At 41.4% G+C, this 18,243-nt stretch overlaps 2 protein-coding genes across 5 annotated transcripts; one reads left to right on the top strand and one right to left on the bottom strand.

Moving 5' to 3' along the window:
• Positions 1-41: 41 nt before the first annotated feature.
• Positions 42-3,092, bottom strand: LOC125887783 (nuclear receptor-interacting protein 3-like). 3 transcript variants are annotated; one of them, XM_049574846.1, is made up of 7 exons: positions 2,779-3,092; positions 2,123-2,299; positions 1,850-1,932; positions 1,628-1,767; positions 1,493-1,545; positions 1,172-1,260; positions 42-737 (listed from the first exon to the last, which is right to left on the bottom strand). In XM_049574846.1, the coding sequence occupies exons 1-7, from the start codon at positions 2,968-2,970 to the stop codon at positions 713-715; spliced, it is 759 nt and encodes a 252-aa protein (XP_049430803.1). In that variant the 5' UTR covers positions 2,971-3,092; the 3' UTR covers positions 42-712. The 3 variants fall into 3 exon arrangements, with proteins under 3 accessions (XP_049430803.1, XP_049430804.1, XP_049430805.1); XM_049574847.1 differs by having other exon boundaries at positions 2,123-2,296; XM_049574848.1 differs by lacking the exon at positions 42-737 and adding an exon at positions 926-1,058 and having other exon boundaries at positions 1,134-1,260.
• A 2,064-nt stretch (positions 3,093-5,156) lies between these two features.
• Positions 5,157-16,315, top strand: znf143b (zinc finger protein 143b). 2 transcript variants are annotated; one of them, XM_049574835.1, is made up of 15 exons: positions 5,157-5,409; positions 7,723-7,838; positions 8,059-8,247; positions 8,391-8,471; positions 9,198-9,394; positions 9,709-9,777; positions 9,870-9,986; positions 10,103-10,178; positions 11,085-11,210; positions 12,013-12,192; positions 12,343-12,618; positions 13,365-13,513; positions 13,827-13,979; positions 14,320-14,448; positions 15,667-16,315. In XM_049574835.1, the coding sequence occupies exons 2-15, from the start codon at positions 7,733-7,735 to the stop codon at positions 15,748-15,750; spliced, it is 1,932 nt and encodes a 643-aa protein (XP_049430792.1). In that variant the 5' UTR covers positions 5,157-5,409; positions 7,723-7,732; the 3' UTR covers positions 15,751-16,315. The 2 variants fall into 2 exon arrangements, with proteins under 2 accessions (XP_049430792.1, XP_049430793.1); XM_049574836.1 differs by having other exon boundaries at positions 5,166-5,409; positions 12,343-12,570; positions 15,667-16,313.
• The last annotated feature ends 1,928 nt before the right edge of the window (positions 16,316-18,243 follow it).

Genomic DNA, 18,243 nt, shown 5'->3' with positions numbered 1-18,243 from the left:
TGAGCTTTGTTCTGTGAAGATTAAACTTGTTGTGGAAATGATGAGAATGAGAAACTCTGACATGATTTTATTTGATACTCAGTGCTGCACTTTGTTACAGTCGCAGGATAAAACACATCACAGGTGCTGTTATCATCTCTGTGAAGGTTAAAGGCAGTGGCCTCGATGCAAAGACACGTTTCAGACTAAAAAACACTTTGACAACATTATAAAATACAGCAGAGAAACAGTCTGCAGGAGGTTGTGCTACATGTATCAGCTACAGCTCACAGGAAGTAAAAACCTTCGCTCTCCAGTGACACATAAACACCACGGTGTGTCTGACAGAATAATATTTATTAATCAGAAACACAGAGCTATAAATCACCTCTGATCAGTAATGTTCAAGCTGAACGACACGTCCGACTGCAGTGAGCTACAACATGAGGCTACATGTTACTGCTACATGAACAAGTGTCTGTGAGAGCAGCTGCTGCTGCTGCTGCTGTGTATGTGAGGTCAGAGTCTGAGTCATTACTGCTGCAAACAAACAAACAAACAAACAAACAAACAAATAGGCAGAGTGAGAATTCATCAGGTGAATCTGAAGTTCCTCAGAGAGGCGTCCAGCTGTCGGGATAAATAACTGTGCTGCTTTTGGTCACTGTGTTGTTGTTGTTGTTGCTGTTGTTGTTGTTGTTGTTGTTGTTGTTGTTGTTGGGACGCAGAGAGCTCACAGGTACCTAAAGTCAGAGGAGCTGTAGAGTAAAAAGAACAGAAGAAGAAGAGAAACAGCTGGACAGTTTACATCAGTTGAGTTGGACTATCATCTACCTAAAACAGGAAGTGCTCTGTCAGCAAACAGACCGATAAAGATCAGAGTATCTCACCTCTCAATAACAGTCTGATAAAGATCAGAGTATCTCACCTCTCATTAACAGACCGATAAAGATCAGAGTATCTCACCTCTCATTAACAGACCGATAAAGATCAGAGTATCTCACCTCTCATTAAACGACGATAAAGATCAGAGTATCTCACCTCTCAATAACAGTCTGATAAAGATCAGAGTATCTCACCTCTCAATAACAGTCTGATAAAGATCAGAGTATCTCACCTCTCATTAAACGACGATAAAGATCAGAGTATCTCACCTCTCATTAACAGACCGATAAAGATCAGAGTATCTCACCTCTCGTTAAACATCTTTTTGACAAACTGTAGTTGTTCTCTGACTGTCGTCCCAAACACCAACATATGCCTCTCCGTGTCGATCACACTCTGCAACAACAAAACAAAAGACATGTAGTCAACATGTAGGAGATGACACAGCGTTTCCTCTGGAAGCATCTTGTTCAGTTATTTACTTGTCTGGTGGTGAGAACGGTGACGTCATTTTGTCTGTTAGTTTACTAACTCTCATCCTCGTATCTGAGTTCACAATGATCTTTAACTGTTCCTGCTGTGACTGGGTGAATGATGAATGAATGAGTCTGAGCAGTGGAGGATTTACCTTCAGTGACTTTAACGTCTTGTTTCCCAGAGACATCAGAGGTTTGTTACTTTCTGCAAAGACACATGATCAATGTCTGTAAATCACCAGCATCAAACTGTCTTATCTTTAATGGTTTTAATTCTTCTTCCTCACCGACGACAGCGAAGGAGCTCGTTATTCTGAGCTGGCCCAGAGTCAGACTGAGCTCTCTGATGTGTCCGTCCATACAAAGCTTCCTCTGAAATGGGAAACCATCTGTTTCCTCTTTGTTCTCCTCCACCAGATCCTTCAAACTTTGAGACAAACACAAAATGACTCCCTGAACACATAAAGTGACCTGATGTTAATAAAACAGATGGATAACAAACGTCTCACCCTAATCTCTGCACAGTCTCTGACGACATCAGGTTCAGTCTGCAGCCCGTGTCAATCAGCAGCTTCACCTTCTGTCCCAAACACTGCACACATCAAATATTAAAATTATAAAAACACCACAGCAACACAGTTTGTGCTAAAACTCTGATCACTTCTTGGCGCTCTGACTGAAGACGTGTACAGATAAAAAACCTAAATGACTGATTACAGTCCTGATGAAGTCATAACAATGTAATCTAAATATTTGTTTTATGTACATATTCACTGAGTCACCTTGCAGGGCACATAGATGAAATCTTCCTCCTCCTCTTCCTCCTCATCCTGATGTGAATTAAACTGGGAACATGTCAGGAGCAGCGCTCCGCTGTTCGGTGTGACTCCGCACAGGTTCATCCGTCCTCGGGTCAGTTTGGCCTCCAGCAGGCGCTTCTGCAGGATGTGATGAGGCTGCTGTGACATCACAACAAATACAGTTAGAAAATGTGACCACGTGTTGGTTCATACTGAGTGATATTTTAAAATAGATTGTTTTTTTTTATTATTATTTTTCATTATGATAAATAGAAATAGTAAAAAAAAGAAATAGTCAGAGGTATAAAATAATAACATAAATAATGATGATGATGGTGATGGTGATGGTGATGAAGATAAACACAGGTGTCCTGACCCCCTGTTTGTTTAACAGTAGTATAACAGAACGCACAGTAGGCCTGTAATGATAATAATAATAATAATAATAATAATAATAATAATGATGATGATGATGATGGTGATGAAGATAAACACAGGTGTCCTGACCCCCTGTTTGTTTAACAGTAGTATAACAGAACGCACAGTAGGCCTGTAATGATAATAATAATAATAATAATAATAATAATAATGATGATGATGATGATGATGATGATGAAGATAAACACAGGTGTCCTGACCCCCTGTTTGGACGTGCCGAGCTTCTTGAGTCCGTCCAGAGGCAGCAGGTCAGCTGAGTCTTTATGGAGGAACTGGATCGCCTGTTTGAGTCTCCTCTGCTGCCTCAGAGCTGCAGGGTCCAGGACCACCGGCTCCCCCCGGGGCTCCGTCCGGTTCTCCCCCCGGGTCTCGGTCCGCAGCCCGGTCAGCATGTCGGTGAGTCGGACCTGATCCTGGAGACACGGCCGAGTCTGTACCGAGGAGTCCCCGATGATGATGATGATGATGAGTTAGTGAAGAAGAGGAGACGCCCCCGTCAGGATCAGTGCAGATAGTCAAGTCACACAGGTGACTGTACAACTTCCGGTCTAAACCTTCAAAATAAAGCTCAGATTTAAAAAAAAACAAAAAAAAAACCCTACAACATGGCAAATAAAAATGAAACTAATGTGCCCCGCTCTGTGTGAAATATGATTTAAAAAAAAAGAAGAAAAACATTTAAATCAGTCAGATCACTGCAGTCAGCACTGAGACAATACACGTTAAGATGATCATTTACATGCAAATAAATGACTATGAGAATTTTAATTTAATTGTCTCTACGCTGTTTAATTAATATACAAATCCCGTCAGCAGAAGTTTAAGAAGTAGCCTATCACATACACCTGTTATAATCCTTGTTTCTGTGGGATTATAAATTCAAACTATAAAAATAAAGTTGGCTGTTGAGATGAGAGCTTTTATTTTGACAGCATCATCCGGTCCGTGTTCGGGTCTCGTGCGTGGTCTCGTGTCAACTACGTCACTTTATTGAATCGTGACTCCGTTAGAAAAAAAAAAATGTAGTGGAAGTGTAAAAAATAACTTTAGTGTAGTTTATGATCTGGTTTATTGTAAATAACTGTAAACAACTGTAAACAGGTTTAATGACACACACACACACACACACACACACACAAGTCACCATCACACAGTGTCATTATAATTATGGACACGGATTTATTATCCCCAGGAAAAAAATCCAAATGTATAAACTGATTTCCTCTTAATGTTCTTATCATGAGCAGGTACAGCTACAGATATGCAGTGAAGGTAACACTGTGATTGGTTTGTTTCCACTCGGCTCAGTTTACGACACAATATTATTTATTTACAGAGTTATTGTTCCAGCACAAAATGACTCATTGATCTTGATGTTTTAATGCACATCCTGACTGAAGGATTGTTATTGGCACGATGATACAATAATGAGTTTCAACAGCTGATGGGAGACTTAACACTGTGGTTCTCAACCAGGGGCCCAGGGTCCCCCAGCGGTCCACGAGAAAGCTCCACGGGGTCAGTTTATTTGGCCTCACATCGAAGTCGTCAATAATCAGTGCTTGGTCAGCGACTTCCAGCGTCAGACACCGATGGGAAAAGCCGTCCTGATGATTCACAGCTGGTCGCTGTTATCATGTAACTGTTAACTTTCAGTCTGTGAAACCATTCAAACGCCAAACATTATGCTTCTTGTATTCATTATTCTACTTTTTATGTCTTTAAAACACAAAGCTCCAGATTGTAACGTATCTCAGCTCTGAAGCTTTGTTCACTTCACCTCCAGCTCTGACTGTTTTATACTGAAGCTTCTAGACTTTTCAGCTCTGCAGTCATTTCAGTTTTCACATCTTTCAGTCAGTTTATTTCATATTTCTGAGTTTCAGCAACGCTTTTAGATTCATTTCAGATTCCTGCATCCACATGCAAATTTAACACTTAAACAATTAAAGTTTATGTCATTATCAGTTTAGTTTATTCCCTCCTGTTTCTGAATACATTTTATAAAGGATGTATGTTGAAGTTTTGGATCTATAAGTTCAAGTCTAGATTTGGATGAAGATCAGTGGTGTGGTGGTGGCTGATGAGGTGGCTGATGAGGTGGATGATGAGGTGGCTGATGAGGTGGGTAGATTCTGTGTGTGAGCTTCACTGCATTGCCTATAGTCCCCATTTGTTCATGTGTAGATGCTGAGTGTATATTGTAGTGTGATGGCTTCACTGCATTGCCCACACTCCTATTTATTCATGTGTGTATATTTTGTGTAGTTTGTCCATGTGTGTGATTATTCTGTGTGTAGTTTATTCATGTGTGATGCTGTGTGTAGATGCTGTGTGTAGTTTGTCGTGTGATGGCTTCACTGCATTGCCCACACTCCCTCTGTTTTTACCCACAGCACCTTGTTTTCAACATGGAGGCTGAAAAACCTCCGCACACAAATCTGTTTATGTAGCTGAAGAACAGCTCTAACACGTCCTGAGTCACTCTGACGCGTCTCTCACACACTCTCGATTTACTGTCGTTTGACTCTGAACCTTAAATATTTATTTCTTTTAACGCCGCGGCGCATTTTCAGCCGAAAGCCCGACACAATACGAAAACCGACGCGGAATGGCGTCTGCTAGGGGCCCGGGAGTCTGAATAACAGCAAAAACGCAGTGTGGACTGACCAATCAGAGCGGGAGCTGGGATCCCTTTAACCAATCAGCGTGTCTGAATCCGGAGTAGGCGGGCGGAGGATTATTGGGTCATACATGTTCCCGGTGTGCGGAGCGTTTCCTGCACTGGTGCATGGTGGTCGAACAGGAGGAATTGTTGGAAATTTTCAGAGGTTAGTATATAAATTGGTTTTTACCCAGTATGCATTATTCCCACAGCCATGTCCTCCCGGAGCGAGGGAGCGACAGGCTGCGGCTCGGACCCAGAACAGGGACGGAAACACGGTGAAAGATGAAATAAATGAGACATCCACCGAGTCAGAACGATATGTTATCATTAATTAGCTCGTTGTTGTGTCCGAACTGCGGCGCTTCTTTTAGCAGCTCTGTAGGAGCTTCATGGAGACAGTTAGCTAACCCTGCAGCTGTCACACACTCAGCTCACACTTCATTCATTAACTTATTATCACCGTTTCATCACCAACGAGACAACCTGCCGAAATACAGTTTGATAATAAACCGGTAAAAAAGACGTGACAGCTCCGGTCTGCGTAGTTAGCAGTGCTGTTAGCATGGAGGCTAACTAGCCTTTAGTCCGCTATGACACCCGGTTTGAAAGCTGCTGTCAGAGAGCTAACAGCACCGTTAGCCTTCACAGCAGAGAGCCGCCTCATCACACTGAGACACAACGTTTCATTACACAGGGACTAATGTGGCGAGTCATTGTTGTGCTAACAGCGCAGCTAGCTAGCCTCCAGATGCTACATTCAAAATAACAAGCGCCAAAGAACAGCAGCTGACAGAAGAAATAAACTGAGGTGGAATGTAACTGAGTACTTTTACTCTGGTACTGTAACTAAGTACACAGTTAAGGTACCTGTGTTTTACCTGAGTATTTTCTATAATCATGCCACTTAACACTTAGAATATTATTTCACTGCATCTCATAGTTTAATACAGTGATTTCTACTCCTCCACATTTCTCTGACAGCTTGAGTTAATCTACAGATTAAAGGGATAGTTTTGATTTTAAAGGTGGGGTTGTACAAGGTACTACACCTGTTATTAAGAATACCTAGATTCACAAGTTGGCAGTTATCTGAAATGTACTGGGATTTCTCGATTGTGAGATCAATAAAGGTGTATCTTACCTTACCTTACCTTACTGTCTACATTTACTTATCTACAATATTTGTTTGAAGAAAGATATTTGCACGTCCACCTGTCTCAGGTGCAGGTTTGTTGTAAAATATCACCTGAGTCTCTGAACAGAAACTCCCTCAGACTGCTCAGCTTCATTAACGTTTGGTCCTGGAGCTTTGTCACGAGTTGAACACTCTTGATGAAGCTTCACAGCTTATAAGTGTCATATGAAGGGGTAAACAAGGACCTGCTTTGGAGTCAGTAGAGCTCCAGGGCCCCAAAACTCTGAGGTGTAACGTGTATGTTTATTTATTTTCAGGAGCATCACTCATTAATCAACATCACTGTAAATGTACCAGTGTCAGTGTCATTTTAAACTGTTGTCTCTCTCTATCAAACAATAATTAAACACACAACATGTAAAATTAGGGAACATTTTATTGGTTAGTCCACCAACATGTATACAGCCCCTTTCATACAAGAAATGCAGCACAAAGTGCTTTGCAGTGACGGCAGTATAAGCACTGAGTGCTTCATGTGAAAACAGACATAATGAACATAAAAGAGACTTTAAAAAATCACAGAATTATAAACTATAAATCAGAAAATCAAGTAAGATGCAACATTTTAAAAGTTGCAGCAGCATGAAGCATAAAAAGAAAAGTATATGCAACATTTAAACAGCTTATTAGTGAAGATTCAACAGTTTGAGTCTGTAGATGTTCATCTGTGTGTTTGTGTGAAAAGTTACTTCATATTGTCAGATTTTTGTCATTGAACTTTTCATGAATGTGAGTAGTTCTAGTTCACCTAAATTATTGTGAGAATATGTTCATGACTTGTCAGATAAACACTGTAAATAGTCTGTTAAACATCTACAGGAGAAAGTGAAACAACTGAATTGTTGAATCTCATCTAATAAACTGTTGAAGTGTCGCAGAGACTCTGTTAACTGTCTGAAGGTGGACTGTACAGATAAAGGGTGACCAGAATTAGAGATGCACAATATTGGGTTTTTTTGCTGATGTGCGACATGTCCATATATAATTTATTTTTTATTTTTATAAATTTAATTTATTTGACTGATTACCAACATAATATTAATTAATAGTAATTAATAAAAATAGTCATATTCATTCATTGTGTACATTAAGAAAAAAGCATGTTGGCCAATTCTGATGGCGCGTGTGTGTCTGTGTCCTCTGTGTGTTGGACACCAGTATAAGTCCTGTGTGTTGTCCTGACCAGTGGACACCAGTGTAAGTCCTGTGTGTCCTCTGTGTGTTGTCCTGACCAGTGGACACCAGTATAAGTCCTGTGTGTCCTCCGTGTGTCCCCTGCAGCAGCTGAAGCATGCTCTTGGCCCAGATCAACCGGGACTCGCAGGGAATGGCAGAGTTTCATGATGCAGACGGGCAGCCGGTCACTCTCTGTCTGACAGAGGCCGTGACTGTGGCAGGTGAGCGTCCTTCATCAAACTCATCATCGTTAAAACACAGGACCACAACGCAGGCTGATATAACTGGACAGTTTTTTTTATTTCATAGTTTTCAGATGATCACTCAGCAGATTAACACAAGTGTACAGAGTGTATTTTCAGGTGAACAGCCTCAGATTAAAGTTTCCGTTCTCCTGAATCTGATGGTTGAAGTATTGTCTCTGTTGAATAATGTTTCTAGATGGAGATCAGATGGAGAGCATGGACACAGTGAGCCTGCAGGCCGTTACTCTTGCAGATGGATCCACCGCGTACATCCAACACGACTCCAAAGCTTCATTCTCAGACGGACAGATCATGGACGGTCAGGTGATCCAGCTGGAGGACGGCTCTGCTGCCTACGTCCAACACGTGTCCATGCCCAAAGGAGGTAAAACCAAAGATCTGAAGGCAGTCAGTCATGTGTGTTTCATCTGGATGACATAATGTCGTCTCACTCCTGTGTACACACTGTAAAGATATCAGCAGACTCCAGGTAAACAGAGGTCACTGTTGTTGTTGTTGTTGTCGTAGGAGGAGACAGTTTACAGCTTGAAGACGGACAAGCAGTTCAGCTAGAAGATGGAACAACAGCCTTCATTCACACTCCCAAAGGTAAAACACGTTAACACCTATGAGCCTAATCTTCTCAGAGACTTTTAAGCTCCTGTCGTCTCTTTATTCAAATATCTCACACAGTGTCAAAGTGTCGCCTATAAAAAAAATCAAATTCAGTCAAACCAGTTATCAGATACTGAAACTAATGTATGTGTCTTCAGTTGGTTATGTTGAGTTCATTCTGCAACTCGTTTGTGACGAAGGGTTACGTATATATGTAACCTGCTTTTAAACGTCATCAGTTAAAGACACACCTTCAACAGGTAGACCTGTTGTCATGGAGACGCAGATCCCTGCTGGGCTGGGCTGTCGGCCCAAACCAAACCAAACCAAACCAAACCAAACCAGCCCATGACTGTTGAAAAGGATTATTTGTGGACTTTGGGATGAGTTTGTGAACATATCTCACACTTGACTTTGAAGACAACACACACCTGTGTTCAGCTCAGATCTGTTTGGTCTCAGACTAACGCCAGAATCCAACGTTGAACTCAACCAAGTGAAAGATGCTCAACGATTGTCTGCTCGAACTAACAAACAGACCCAGAAATGTATAAGATATTAATAACTCCTCTATAGCTCAGTCAGTTCAGGGTAAGTTTGAGCGCTCTCATGTCAGAATCTGTCCGTCCTTCCTGGACAAACAGCCATCATCGTGTTCACACTGCACCTGAGCCCAGTTTCTGTCTCTACGTGAAATTGCCCCTCTGTGTTTGTGTGCAGATACATACGACCAGAGTGGCCTGCAGGAGGTGCAGCTGGAGGACGGCAGCACCGCCTACATCCAGCACACGGTGCACATGCCCCAGTCCAACACCATCCTGGCCATCCAGGCCGACGGCACCATCGCAGACCTGCAGGCCGAGGCCGCCGCCATCGACCCCGAGACCATCAGCGTGCTGGAACAGTACACCACCAAGGTAAAATACTGCAGTGTGGAAAACTTCAGGTGTGACACAGAATCACGGTCAAAGCTGGAAACTCTGTTTTTACTTATTTCTAAGGGTAAAGTCTCGATTTACTCGTGTTCAGTTTTTAATATTTAGAGAGTTGCCAGAAAAGCACGTTGGCTCACACACTGCAAAATCTCACCTGATGAAGTAGAACATCCTGGTATTTCTGGCATACTGCTACAGACCTGTGTGTGTCCTCTCTCCTGACATCTCTCCTGGGTGTGAATGTTTATTCCTCTGATAGTATCGGCTTCAACATGAGGTGTGTTGTCTCCCGTCAGGTGGAGAATATAGAAAACCCTCTGGGGTCCTTCGGCAGAGTGGAAGCAGACAACGGCGTCCACATGCGGGTGAGAGGATCTTTTCTAAAGTATCTTCTCCATGATGTTTTTTACTCCTCCGTTCAGGTTTAACAGTGAAGTCTGTTTCCTGTTGGTCTCAGATTGTGTTACAGGGTCAAGACAACAGGCCGGGCAGAGGCTCAAACGTAGGAGAGAAGTCTTTCCGCTGTGAATATGAAGGCTGTGGAAAACTCTACACCACTGCCCACCATCTGAAGGTAAGTGTGTGTGTGGGATTGTTTAAAGACAGTGATCCTTCACATCGTCCTCCTGTGATGTTGTTAGTTTGTTTTTCAGCCTCTCTGCTTCACACTGTGGTTTGTGTGTCCTGCAGGTACACGAACGCTCCCACACTGGAGACAAACCGTACGTCTGTGACTATCCCGGCTGTGTGAAAAAGTTTGCAACAGGTAGCTGTGGAGACTTAAAGGGACAGTTTGGGTGCTTTGAAGTGGGGATGGATGACGTACTTATCCAGAGTCAGTGTGTCACAGACAGCAGGTGTCAGCTGGTGCACACCCAGTTTGCAGAAGCAGGCTGGAGTGATGTCACAGAAGCTCAGTGACGTCCTGCTGAGGACGTGGGCAGCAACAATATGTATTTTAGCCACCTAAAAAAATCAATATCAGTTTAAGTGTATGTTATATTTGTAATATTTTCACTGTTTCACCTTAAAGTCAGTCAGTGCGTTCTGACAGGGAAGTCCTTCACGGCTTCAGTTCCCCATCTGTCCTCTCGTCACAGCACTCAGGAGCTGCTGGTCTACAGCTGCCTCCATCAGTTAGTTAGTCTGTGACTTTGGTATTTTAAAGGGTTTAGTTTAGATTCTCCAAAATCACACAACAACACAAACAAACTAAGTGATGGAGACAGCAGCAGCTCCTGAGTTCACTGATGTTAAATCACTGTTTTTATCTGTGGAGTCTGGCTGAAGAGAGCGTTCTAACAGCTTTGCTTACCCGTCAGAAATCATACCTCATATGACCCCACTGCAAAAAGTCCAAACTACCTCTTCAAATTCTGTGTCACTGAGCTGTCTCATTAACTATAAAGACATTTCATATGTGTTTTAAGAAGAATTAACTGTCATGTTCATGCCAGTTTGGCCAGATTACATAACTCAGAGTAGAAAGAGATCCAGCTGACATCAGGACATTTTGGCAGATTACTTTGTTGATTGAACACCTCAGTGAAAATGCTGTAATTACAACAGTGATGTTTTTGACAAACAAAATTGAGCCCAGGTGGTACAACAGATGATTACACTGAACTGAATGTGTTTAACTGAATGTCAATGATTTGATTCTGATCTTTAGGGTACGGACTGAAGAGTCACTCACGAACACACACGGGGGAGAAGCCGTACAGATGTCAAGAGCTGAACTGCTGCAAGTCCTTCAAAACCTCCGGAGACCTTCAGAAGCACACGAGGACTCACACAGGTACACAACAAGACCAAGGACCAGTTTGACTTTGTTCTTCTATCCATCTGAGGAGGTGTGTAGATGTCTGTTATATGTCTGGCTCAGGGTTTATCTGCTGTTTGCTGGTGCAGAGAGCTGAAGTGAAAACTGCTGCCTGACCTTGAGGCTGTTTATTTTTTTAAATACAGAAATGAGTACAGCTGAAATGATGAATGATGAAACTACGAGGTCAGAGTCACTAACCGCAGGTTTCTGAAACAACACAGACTGCAGGGCAGAATTTGTCTCCAGGTTTATCAGATGAGTGTGAGGAGCTGAGTTTCCCCACAAAGCCACCAACGTGTTGGAGGAGTTTTCAGCCACATGTTCATCATAAGAAATAAAACTCTGAGCTGTTGTTTGTTTTGGAATAACTGCAGTTTTAATCTCAGTGCGATGAGAAGAAAATATTAACAGACCCAAACAATAAGGAAATATGGAGATGTAAACTGGAATGATGGTTAACTCTTAAAGGGACAGTTCAGCCCAAAAAACAAAAATACATATTTCTCCTCTAACCTGTGGTTCTGTTCATCAGTCAGATAGTTTCAGTGTGAGCTGCAGAGTGTTGGAAATATTGGCTGTAGAGACGTCTCTTCTCTCTGATGTAATGGAACGAGGTCAAACCAAGTTTGTGGTGCTCAGAGTGCCAAAAAAGTTCAGCAGCTCACCACCAAAACTATCTGGACTGATAAACAGCACTCCAGGTAAGAGGAAAGGTATTTTTGGTTTTGGATTGAACTGTTCCTTTAACCTATGACATCCCACGTCTTGTCTGCAGGAGAGAAGCCCTTTAAATGCCCGGTCGAAGGCTGCGGCAGGTCGTTTACCACCTCCAACATCCGCAAAGTTCACATCCGAACACACACTGGGGAGCGGCCGTACTACTGCTCTGAGCCAAGCTGTGGACGGTCCTTCGCCAGCGCCACCAACTATAAGAACCATATGAGGATACACACTGGTGAGTCCTTTTCCTTTACACTCCCTGTTCATACAAACTAACGAGTCATCAGACTGTAGTTTGGTGTCATTCTGCAGTTGTTGTATAAATACTCTTCGTGACTTCTAACATTTAAAATGAAATTCAAACCTGCTGCTGTTTCTCCTCCAGGAGAGAAACCGTACGTGTGCACAGTGCCTGGCTGTGAAAAGCGCTTCACAGAGTACTCCAGCCTTTACAAACACCATGTGGTTCATACGCCCTGCAAACCTTACAACTGCAACCACTGTGGGAAAACCTACAAGCAGATCTCAACGCTCGCCATGCACAAACGCACAGCGCACAACGACACAGAGCCCATCGAGGAGGAGCAGGAGGCCTACTTCGAACCCCCAACAGGTCGATGGAGACATAATAATACAGAGATAAAATCTGTCTCTGTTAGAGGTCTGTGAGATCAATAAAGTTAGATCAAACTGAATGCAGAGAACAGTTTATGGACAGAATAGAAACGGCAACAGTTTTAGTTTTTGTTTCAAAAAAACATTTTCCGGTTGCAACTCTGCGGAAGAATTTATTTCCTTTTTTGTCGTAAATGAAAATAAACTAATGATATTTAAGGTTCACACAGTTGATAGAGTGAAACAAGTCATCTGAATACTTTACTTTGTGCTGTGGGGAATAATAACAGCCAGTTTACATTGCTTTCCTACAATTTTTTATAGAACAAATGATTCAACAAGATCATAACTGTCAGATTAATCCGTTGTGAAAATAAATGTTAGAACTGATAGAAAATTAATCAGCAACAGACAAATACCAACCTGTCCCAGCTTCTCCTGTGTGACTGATGATTAAGTTTGTCATAAATGATTTCATACTGAGTATCTTTGGATTTTGGACTGATTGTCAGATAAAACTGAAGCTATTTTGAGTGGGAAATTAAAACTTTTTCCACTTTGAATTAATTTATTTCTAACAATGAAAAAAGAAATGTTCAATTCCACCGTCTGTGTCTGTGGCTGATTACAAACAGGAAGCCATAAAGAAACACTAGAATATAAATGAGTAAAGTTAAAATGAGAAGGTCTAAAAAGAGTAGCCTTGCCAAAAATGTGATAACATGCAGGAAATACAAAATGAATAACATCATCTCAAACAGTGACAAACAAAATCTTTCTGTCTCTGTTCAGATGCCATCGACGACCCAAACGTCAGCTACACGGCGGCGGTGGTCGAGGCAGAAGACTCGGGCTCAGAGCAGGTTCCTGTGGAGAGCTCAGACATGATTGGTCAGCAGCACGTTGCCTTGGTAACGCAGGAGGACGGAACACAGCAGCAGGTAACAGAACGCAATGACATCCTGTGTAAATATCCTTCTAAAGCGCCTACAGTCGTCCTCAGTGGACACAACACTGACGTCTCATCATGAGCACACTAACCTGACTCCAGACTGCAGCCCTCCTCTCACTGTGGTGGACAGTTAGTGTCTGACATGTGTCCTGGTGTTGAATTAGTAAAGGACTGGAGGCAGGATGATGATGAAGATGAAGCTAATGATGAAGATATGTAGAGGAGAAGGTGTTCACACAGAACCTGGTCGTGTTGTTCAGCAGCAGATTAAACTCTCCTCTCTGTGTTGTGTCTCACATCAGGTCAGTATCTCTGAAGCAGACTTACAAGCTATGGGTGGCACTATCACCATGGTAACCCAAGAAGGAACAACCATAACCATCCCTGCCCACGAACTGGCAACGCAAGGTGCTCACTCGGTTACCATGGTAACAACAGACGGCTCAGATGAACAGGTAAACACTGACTGAGGTTTGTGTGATGGCTCCATGCTTTTTCATACAGAGGGCCGTCGAGCTTCGTCACGTGAAGGGTTAATGCACAGCTGCTGAGTCGACTGTTGTCAGACAGTTTAATGTGTCACAGTGATGTCATCAACCTTTGACTAAGCATGTTACCAAGGAGACAAACAGCCACTCGACAACAGCCTGTTTCAGTTTGCTCATCTTTCACCTCACTGAGGTCCACAGCCGGCTCTCTGCTGCACCTCCATGACGCCACCAGGTGGTGTCACACCGACTGATTTGAGACCAAAGCTGTTGATTGACTGGTGCACCGTGTCCCTGTCTCCCTCAGGTGGCCATCATGGCGCCGGACATGGCCACATTCCAAACCGTGGAGGAGGCCGGCTACAGCCAGGAGCAGGACAGCATTCATCCTGTCACGTTACTGGCCACCTCCAACGGCACTCACATCGCTGTGCAGGTCAGTAGAGACACGCTACAGGGGGGAGGAGTCTCAGTCTGTGAGTTTGATTTGTAAGAAGAAGAAGAAGAGGAGATACACCTGCTGCGAAATGAATTATTGAAAAACAAGTTCAGCGACAGACGACAGTTGAATTTAGAGATTTCAGTTAAAGGTTTTGTTTTGGTCCGACAGAGCTCACTGCACATCTGTTCATCAGTTTAGTTTTAGCTGAAAACTCACTGACAGGAGCTTGATGTGATGTGACAGCAGTGACTCGTGTTAGTATCATGTAGGAGTTTCAGTCAGAAGGGAGTACCCCATAACGTTTCGCCATCTTGAGAATACCTCCGCCAGCGAGGGACATACAGCCCCGCCTTAGGCCAGCGCTGCGTGACTGAGAAGCTGAAGGAGAGGAGCAAGAGGCACTTCACTACGACCCCGGCACTACTGCAGCATAACACAGTCCCACTCTCTGAGCATAATGCAGGGTCACGGGAGACGAATCCTCGTCGCCAAGGAAGCACAAAAGGGAATCACACAGCAGCTACCGTAGTTGCAATATGTGTTTGAAACAGTGAGGCGATAGAGTGCGCTATCTGTTTGAATGCAGTATATGATTTCAACGTTAGATGGGAGGAGTTCCTACACACTGTGGCTTTAAGTCAGAGGCAGACAGAAGAAATCTGAAATCATGAACAGAAACTAAAACACACTTCTAGTTAGGTCAAAAAAACCACTCCTGTCATATTAATAAACACATTTTCACAAATATGTGTGTCAGGGTCTAGATAAATATATTTATATATCTATAAAGTGAGCGGTGTCCTGAAACCATCACCGTTATTTCTTTTAGAGGAAATGTTGGATCTTTTACATCTGACTCAGACGTCTGTGTTTAAGACTCTGCAGAGTAAAAATATAAAACCTTTATATTTAGAAGAAGACTGTGTTTAAACTGCTGCTTCTTCTTTGCTTGCTCTTTTCTAATGTGTGTTAATTATTCTCCCTTAAAATCATTTAACAGTTTAGCCAGAGCTCTTGGCCTTTTTGGCACCTTTTCATAAGAAACCAACTCACTGAGCAGTTTCAAAGGTTTAAATGTTCGTGAAAGGCGCCTGAATGCAGCATGACGACCTGAAGTCTCTCCAGGTGTCAGAGTGAATCGGGAGCACTGATTGGTTCTCAGTCTGTCAGTCAGCGTTTGTATTAACCTGACTGTGTTCCTTCTGTCTGCAGCTCAGCGACCAGCCGTCGTTGGAGGAAGCCATCAGAATAGCATCACGAATACAACAGGGAGAGTCCCCAGGTCTGGATGATTGATGCATTAATTATGGACAATGATTTAGCTTCAGAACATCTCGTTTGGACTTCATCATCAACAGAAATCACGAGTCTTCCTCCATCTTTACTTTTTTTTCCCACAAAAGAAGAAGTGAGCTTTTATGTGTACATAGGATTTTGATAACTGGAGCTCTGCTTTGCTATTTTATCCCTCGACCCTGAGACGGGAGGGGGGGGGGTGCTTTCTAATGTTTATGGTGCACAGTGCACAGTGCAGTGTACAGCTAATGCTATTTCTAATAAAAAAAAAACAAGTGTGTGATTAACTGACTGATGGAGTGTGAATCCCTGTTAGACACACAACATCAACACAAGTACACCACACACAGAACAGAAATGTTCTACATATGGATTCAGAATGAACTTTACTTTGCAGGATGGACGGTCTCACACAGCAGTGATCCCTCCTCATCATCACCTATGACCCACTCCCTGTGTGTGGAGGTGGATTTGTCTGAACTCATCTCAGCGTCTCACAGAAGTAAAATTAGCCATAAAAACATACAGTCAGTAAAAACATGAACCACCAGATAAAATAAAAACACGTAGTGACAGACAGGTGGGTCTGTAGGTCAGTGTCTGTTTTATGAGTCATGTTTTGTTTGTACAAACTTCATCTGTAAAGTAGTTCAACTCAGATTAATGCAGTAAAGTGCAAGTGGAGTTCAAGTATACAGTTACATGAGGTCCATGAGCCTCCCTGAGTGACTGGAGGAAGATCCTTGAGCCTCCCTGAGTGACTGGAGGAAGATCCTTGAGCCTCCCTGAGTGACTGGAGGAAGATCCTTGAGCCTCCCTTCACCATAAATGAGTTACTATATTTTTAAAATTAAAAGTTGAGGATGAAATCCTGGAGTTAAAAAAGCCTTTTCTTTCTTATCTTGTCATTAATGCTGGTCAGTTCATGTCAGCAGTTTATTTATTTTTATACAAATTTTACATGATTTATAGGATGAAATCATTTTGATGAATTATCACTATTGTCTCACATGATGTGTTCGAGAACTGTCAGATATTCGAAAATCCAACAATGATTTCTGTTTCTACAGTTTCTGGCCATGATGATGATGATGTCATCTTGGTCATTTAATAATAATAATAAAAAAAAAAACATTTCCGCTGTAGAAAAAACACAAAATACAGCTACTTTAATTTATAATTAATTTACATGTTTAATTTTTACTTATTTAACGTACTTATTATGTATTATTTATTTACTTATTCTAATTTTACAAAATACACTTTTATTTCATATTTTGTAAAACTTTAACACTCATGCCTTCTAAACTGCATGTTTTGTTTAAATTGTTGGTTTAACAACACACATTACAACCACTTTAATTTCATGTGATTATTTATTTATTTATTTTCTTATTTTATTTACTTGCTATTTATTACCTATTATTACTTATTTTAATTTTTACAAAATACACCTTAATTTTGTATTTTGTAACATTTTAATGTTTTTGCTTTCCACACTGAATGTTTTCTTTAAAATAACAGCAGTAAAAAAAGCCCTGAAAATTCCGTATAATTACTTTATGTTTTTAATTTTTACAAATATGTAATTACCTTATTTTTATTACTTATTTACTTGTTTTAATTTCACAAAATACACTTAATTTTGTATTTTATAAAAATTTTAATATTTTCTTGCTTCCAAACTGACTGTATGCAAACTGTATTTTGAAAGACAACAATGCATGTAACAGGCAGAACTTGACATGGCTACATCAATGCAGAGCCTATGCAGTAGCAATGTGGAAATAAATATAAAATAATAATAATAATAATAATAATAAATAATTCCTTTAATACTTCAGTTCAATACAATTTAATACTACAATTCAATACAATTTAATAATACAGTTCTACAATGTAAATTGCAGAATCTGTCTTGAGAGATTAGTGCAGCAGTAGGTACAGTAGGGCATCGATTTAACGTAGTGGTATAAATCCCGCATTATGCTAGGCCACCGGACTTCCTCCTTTATTCCCGTCACCCTTTCTACGGCCACTAGGGGTCACTGCCAAACAATCAACATAAATTTGGTTCATAACAATCTGCTTCTACAAACAACCTGTGGGGGTTTTATTTTGTGGGAGGACGGGCTCAGTAGTTTGGTAAAAAAAATACTTTGAGCAGGCACAAATGATGACACAACACTAGGCTGGGGTAAAGAAAATAAACTGTATGGCGTTAGTACATCGTCCAGAAGAGAGTCTGGAACAGTGCGTCTGTTAATGCCTGCTGCCTGTATACATATACTATATACTATACATATCTATATAGATATATATATATATATATCTATATCTATATATATCTATATAGATATATATAGATATAGATATATATATATATATATATATATCTATATAGATATATATATCTATATATATATACGCGTGTGTGTGTGTATATATATATATATATATATATACACATATACGATAAAAAATAATAAAAAA

This window comes from Epinephelus fuscoguttatus, linkage group LG4 (genome assembly GCF_011397635.1).
Source record: "Epinephelus fuscoguttatus linkage group LG4, E.fuscoguttatus.final_Chr_v1".
NCBI classification, from domain to species: domain Eukaryota; kingdom Metazoa; phylum Chordata; class Actinopteri; order Perciformes; family Serranidae; genus Epinephelus; species Epinephelus fuscoguttatus.
Note: the sequence above shows the minus strand (reverse complement) of the source record. Positions and strands in the feature narration are given on the sequence as shown.

What these genes read in the sequence shown, in the direction of transcription:
- LOC125887783 (XM_049574846.1), bottom strand. Translation starts at nt 2,970, where the DNA reads ATGCTGACCGGGCTGCGGACCGAGACCCGGGGGGAGAACCGGACGGAG. An exon ending in TCGGCACGTCCAAACAGGGG is followed by an intron (nt 2,300 to 2,778) that starts GTCAGGACACCT and finishes GTGATGTCACAG; the next exon opens with CAGCCTCATCACATCCTGCA. An exon ending in AGACGTTAAAGTCACTGAAG is followed by an intron (nt 1,261 to 1,492) that starts GTAAATCCTCCA and finishes TTGTTGTTGCAG; the next exon opens with AGTGTGATCGACACGGAGAG.
- znf143b (XM_049574835.1), top strand. Translation starts at nt 7,733, where the DNA reads ATGCTCTTGGCCCAGATCAACCGGGACTCGCAGGGAATGGCAGAGTTT. An exon ending in CTTCATTCACACTCCCAAAG is followed by an intron (nt 8,472 to 9,197) that starts GTAAAACACGTT and finishes GTTTGTGTGCAG; the next exon opens with ATACATACGACCAGAGTGGC. An exon ending in GCACACGAGGACTCACACAG is followed by an intron (nt 11,211 to 12,012) that starts GTACACAACAAG and finishes TCTTGTCTGCAG; the next exon opens with GAGAGAAGCCCTTTAAATGC.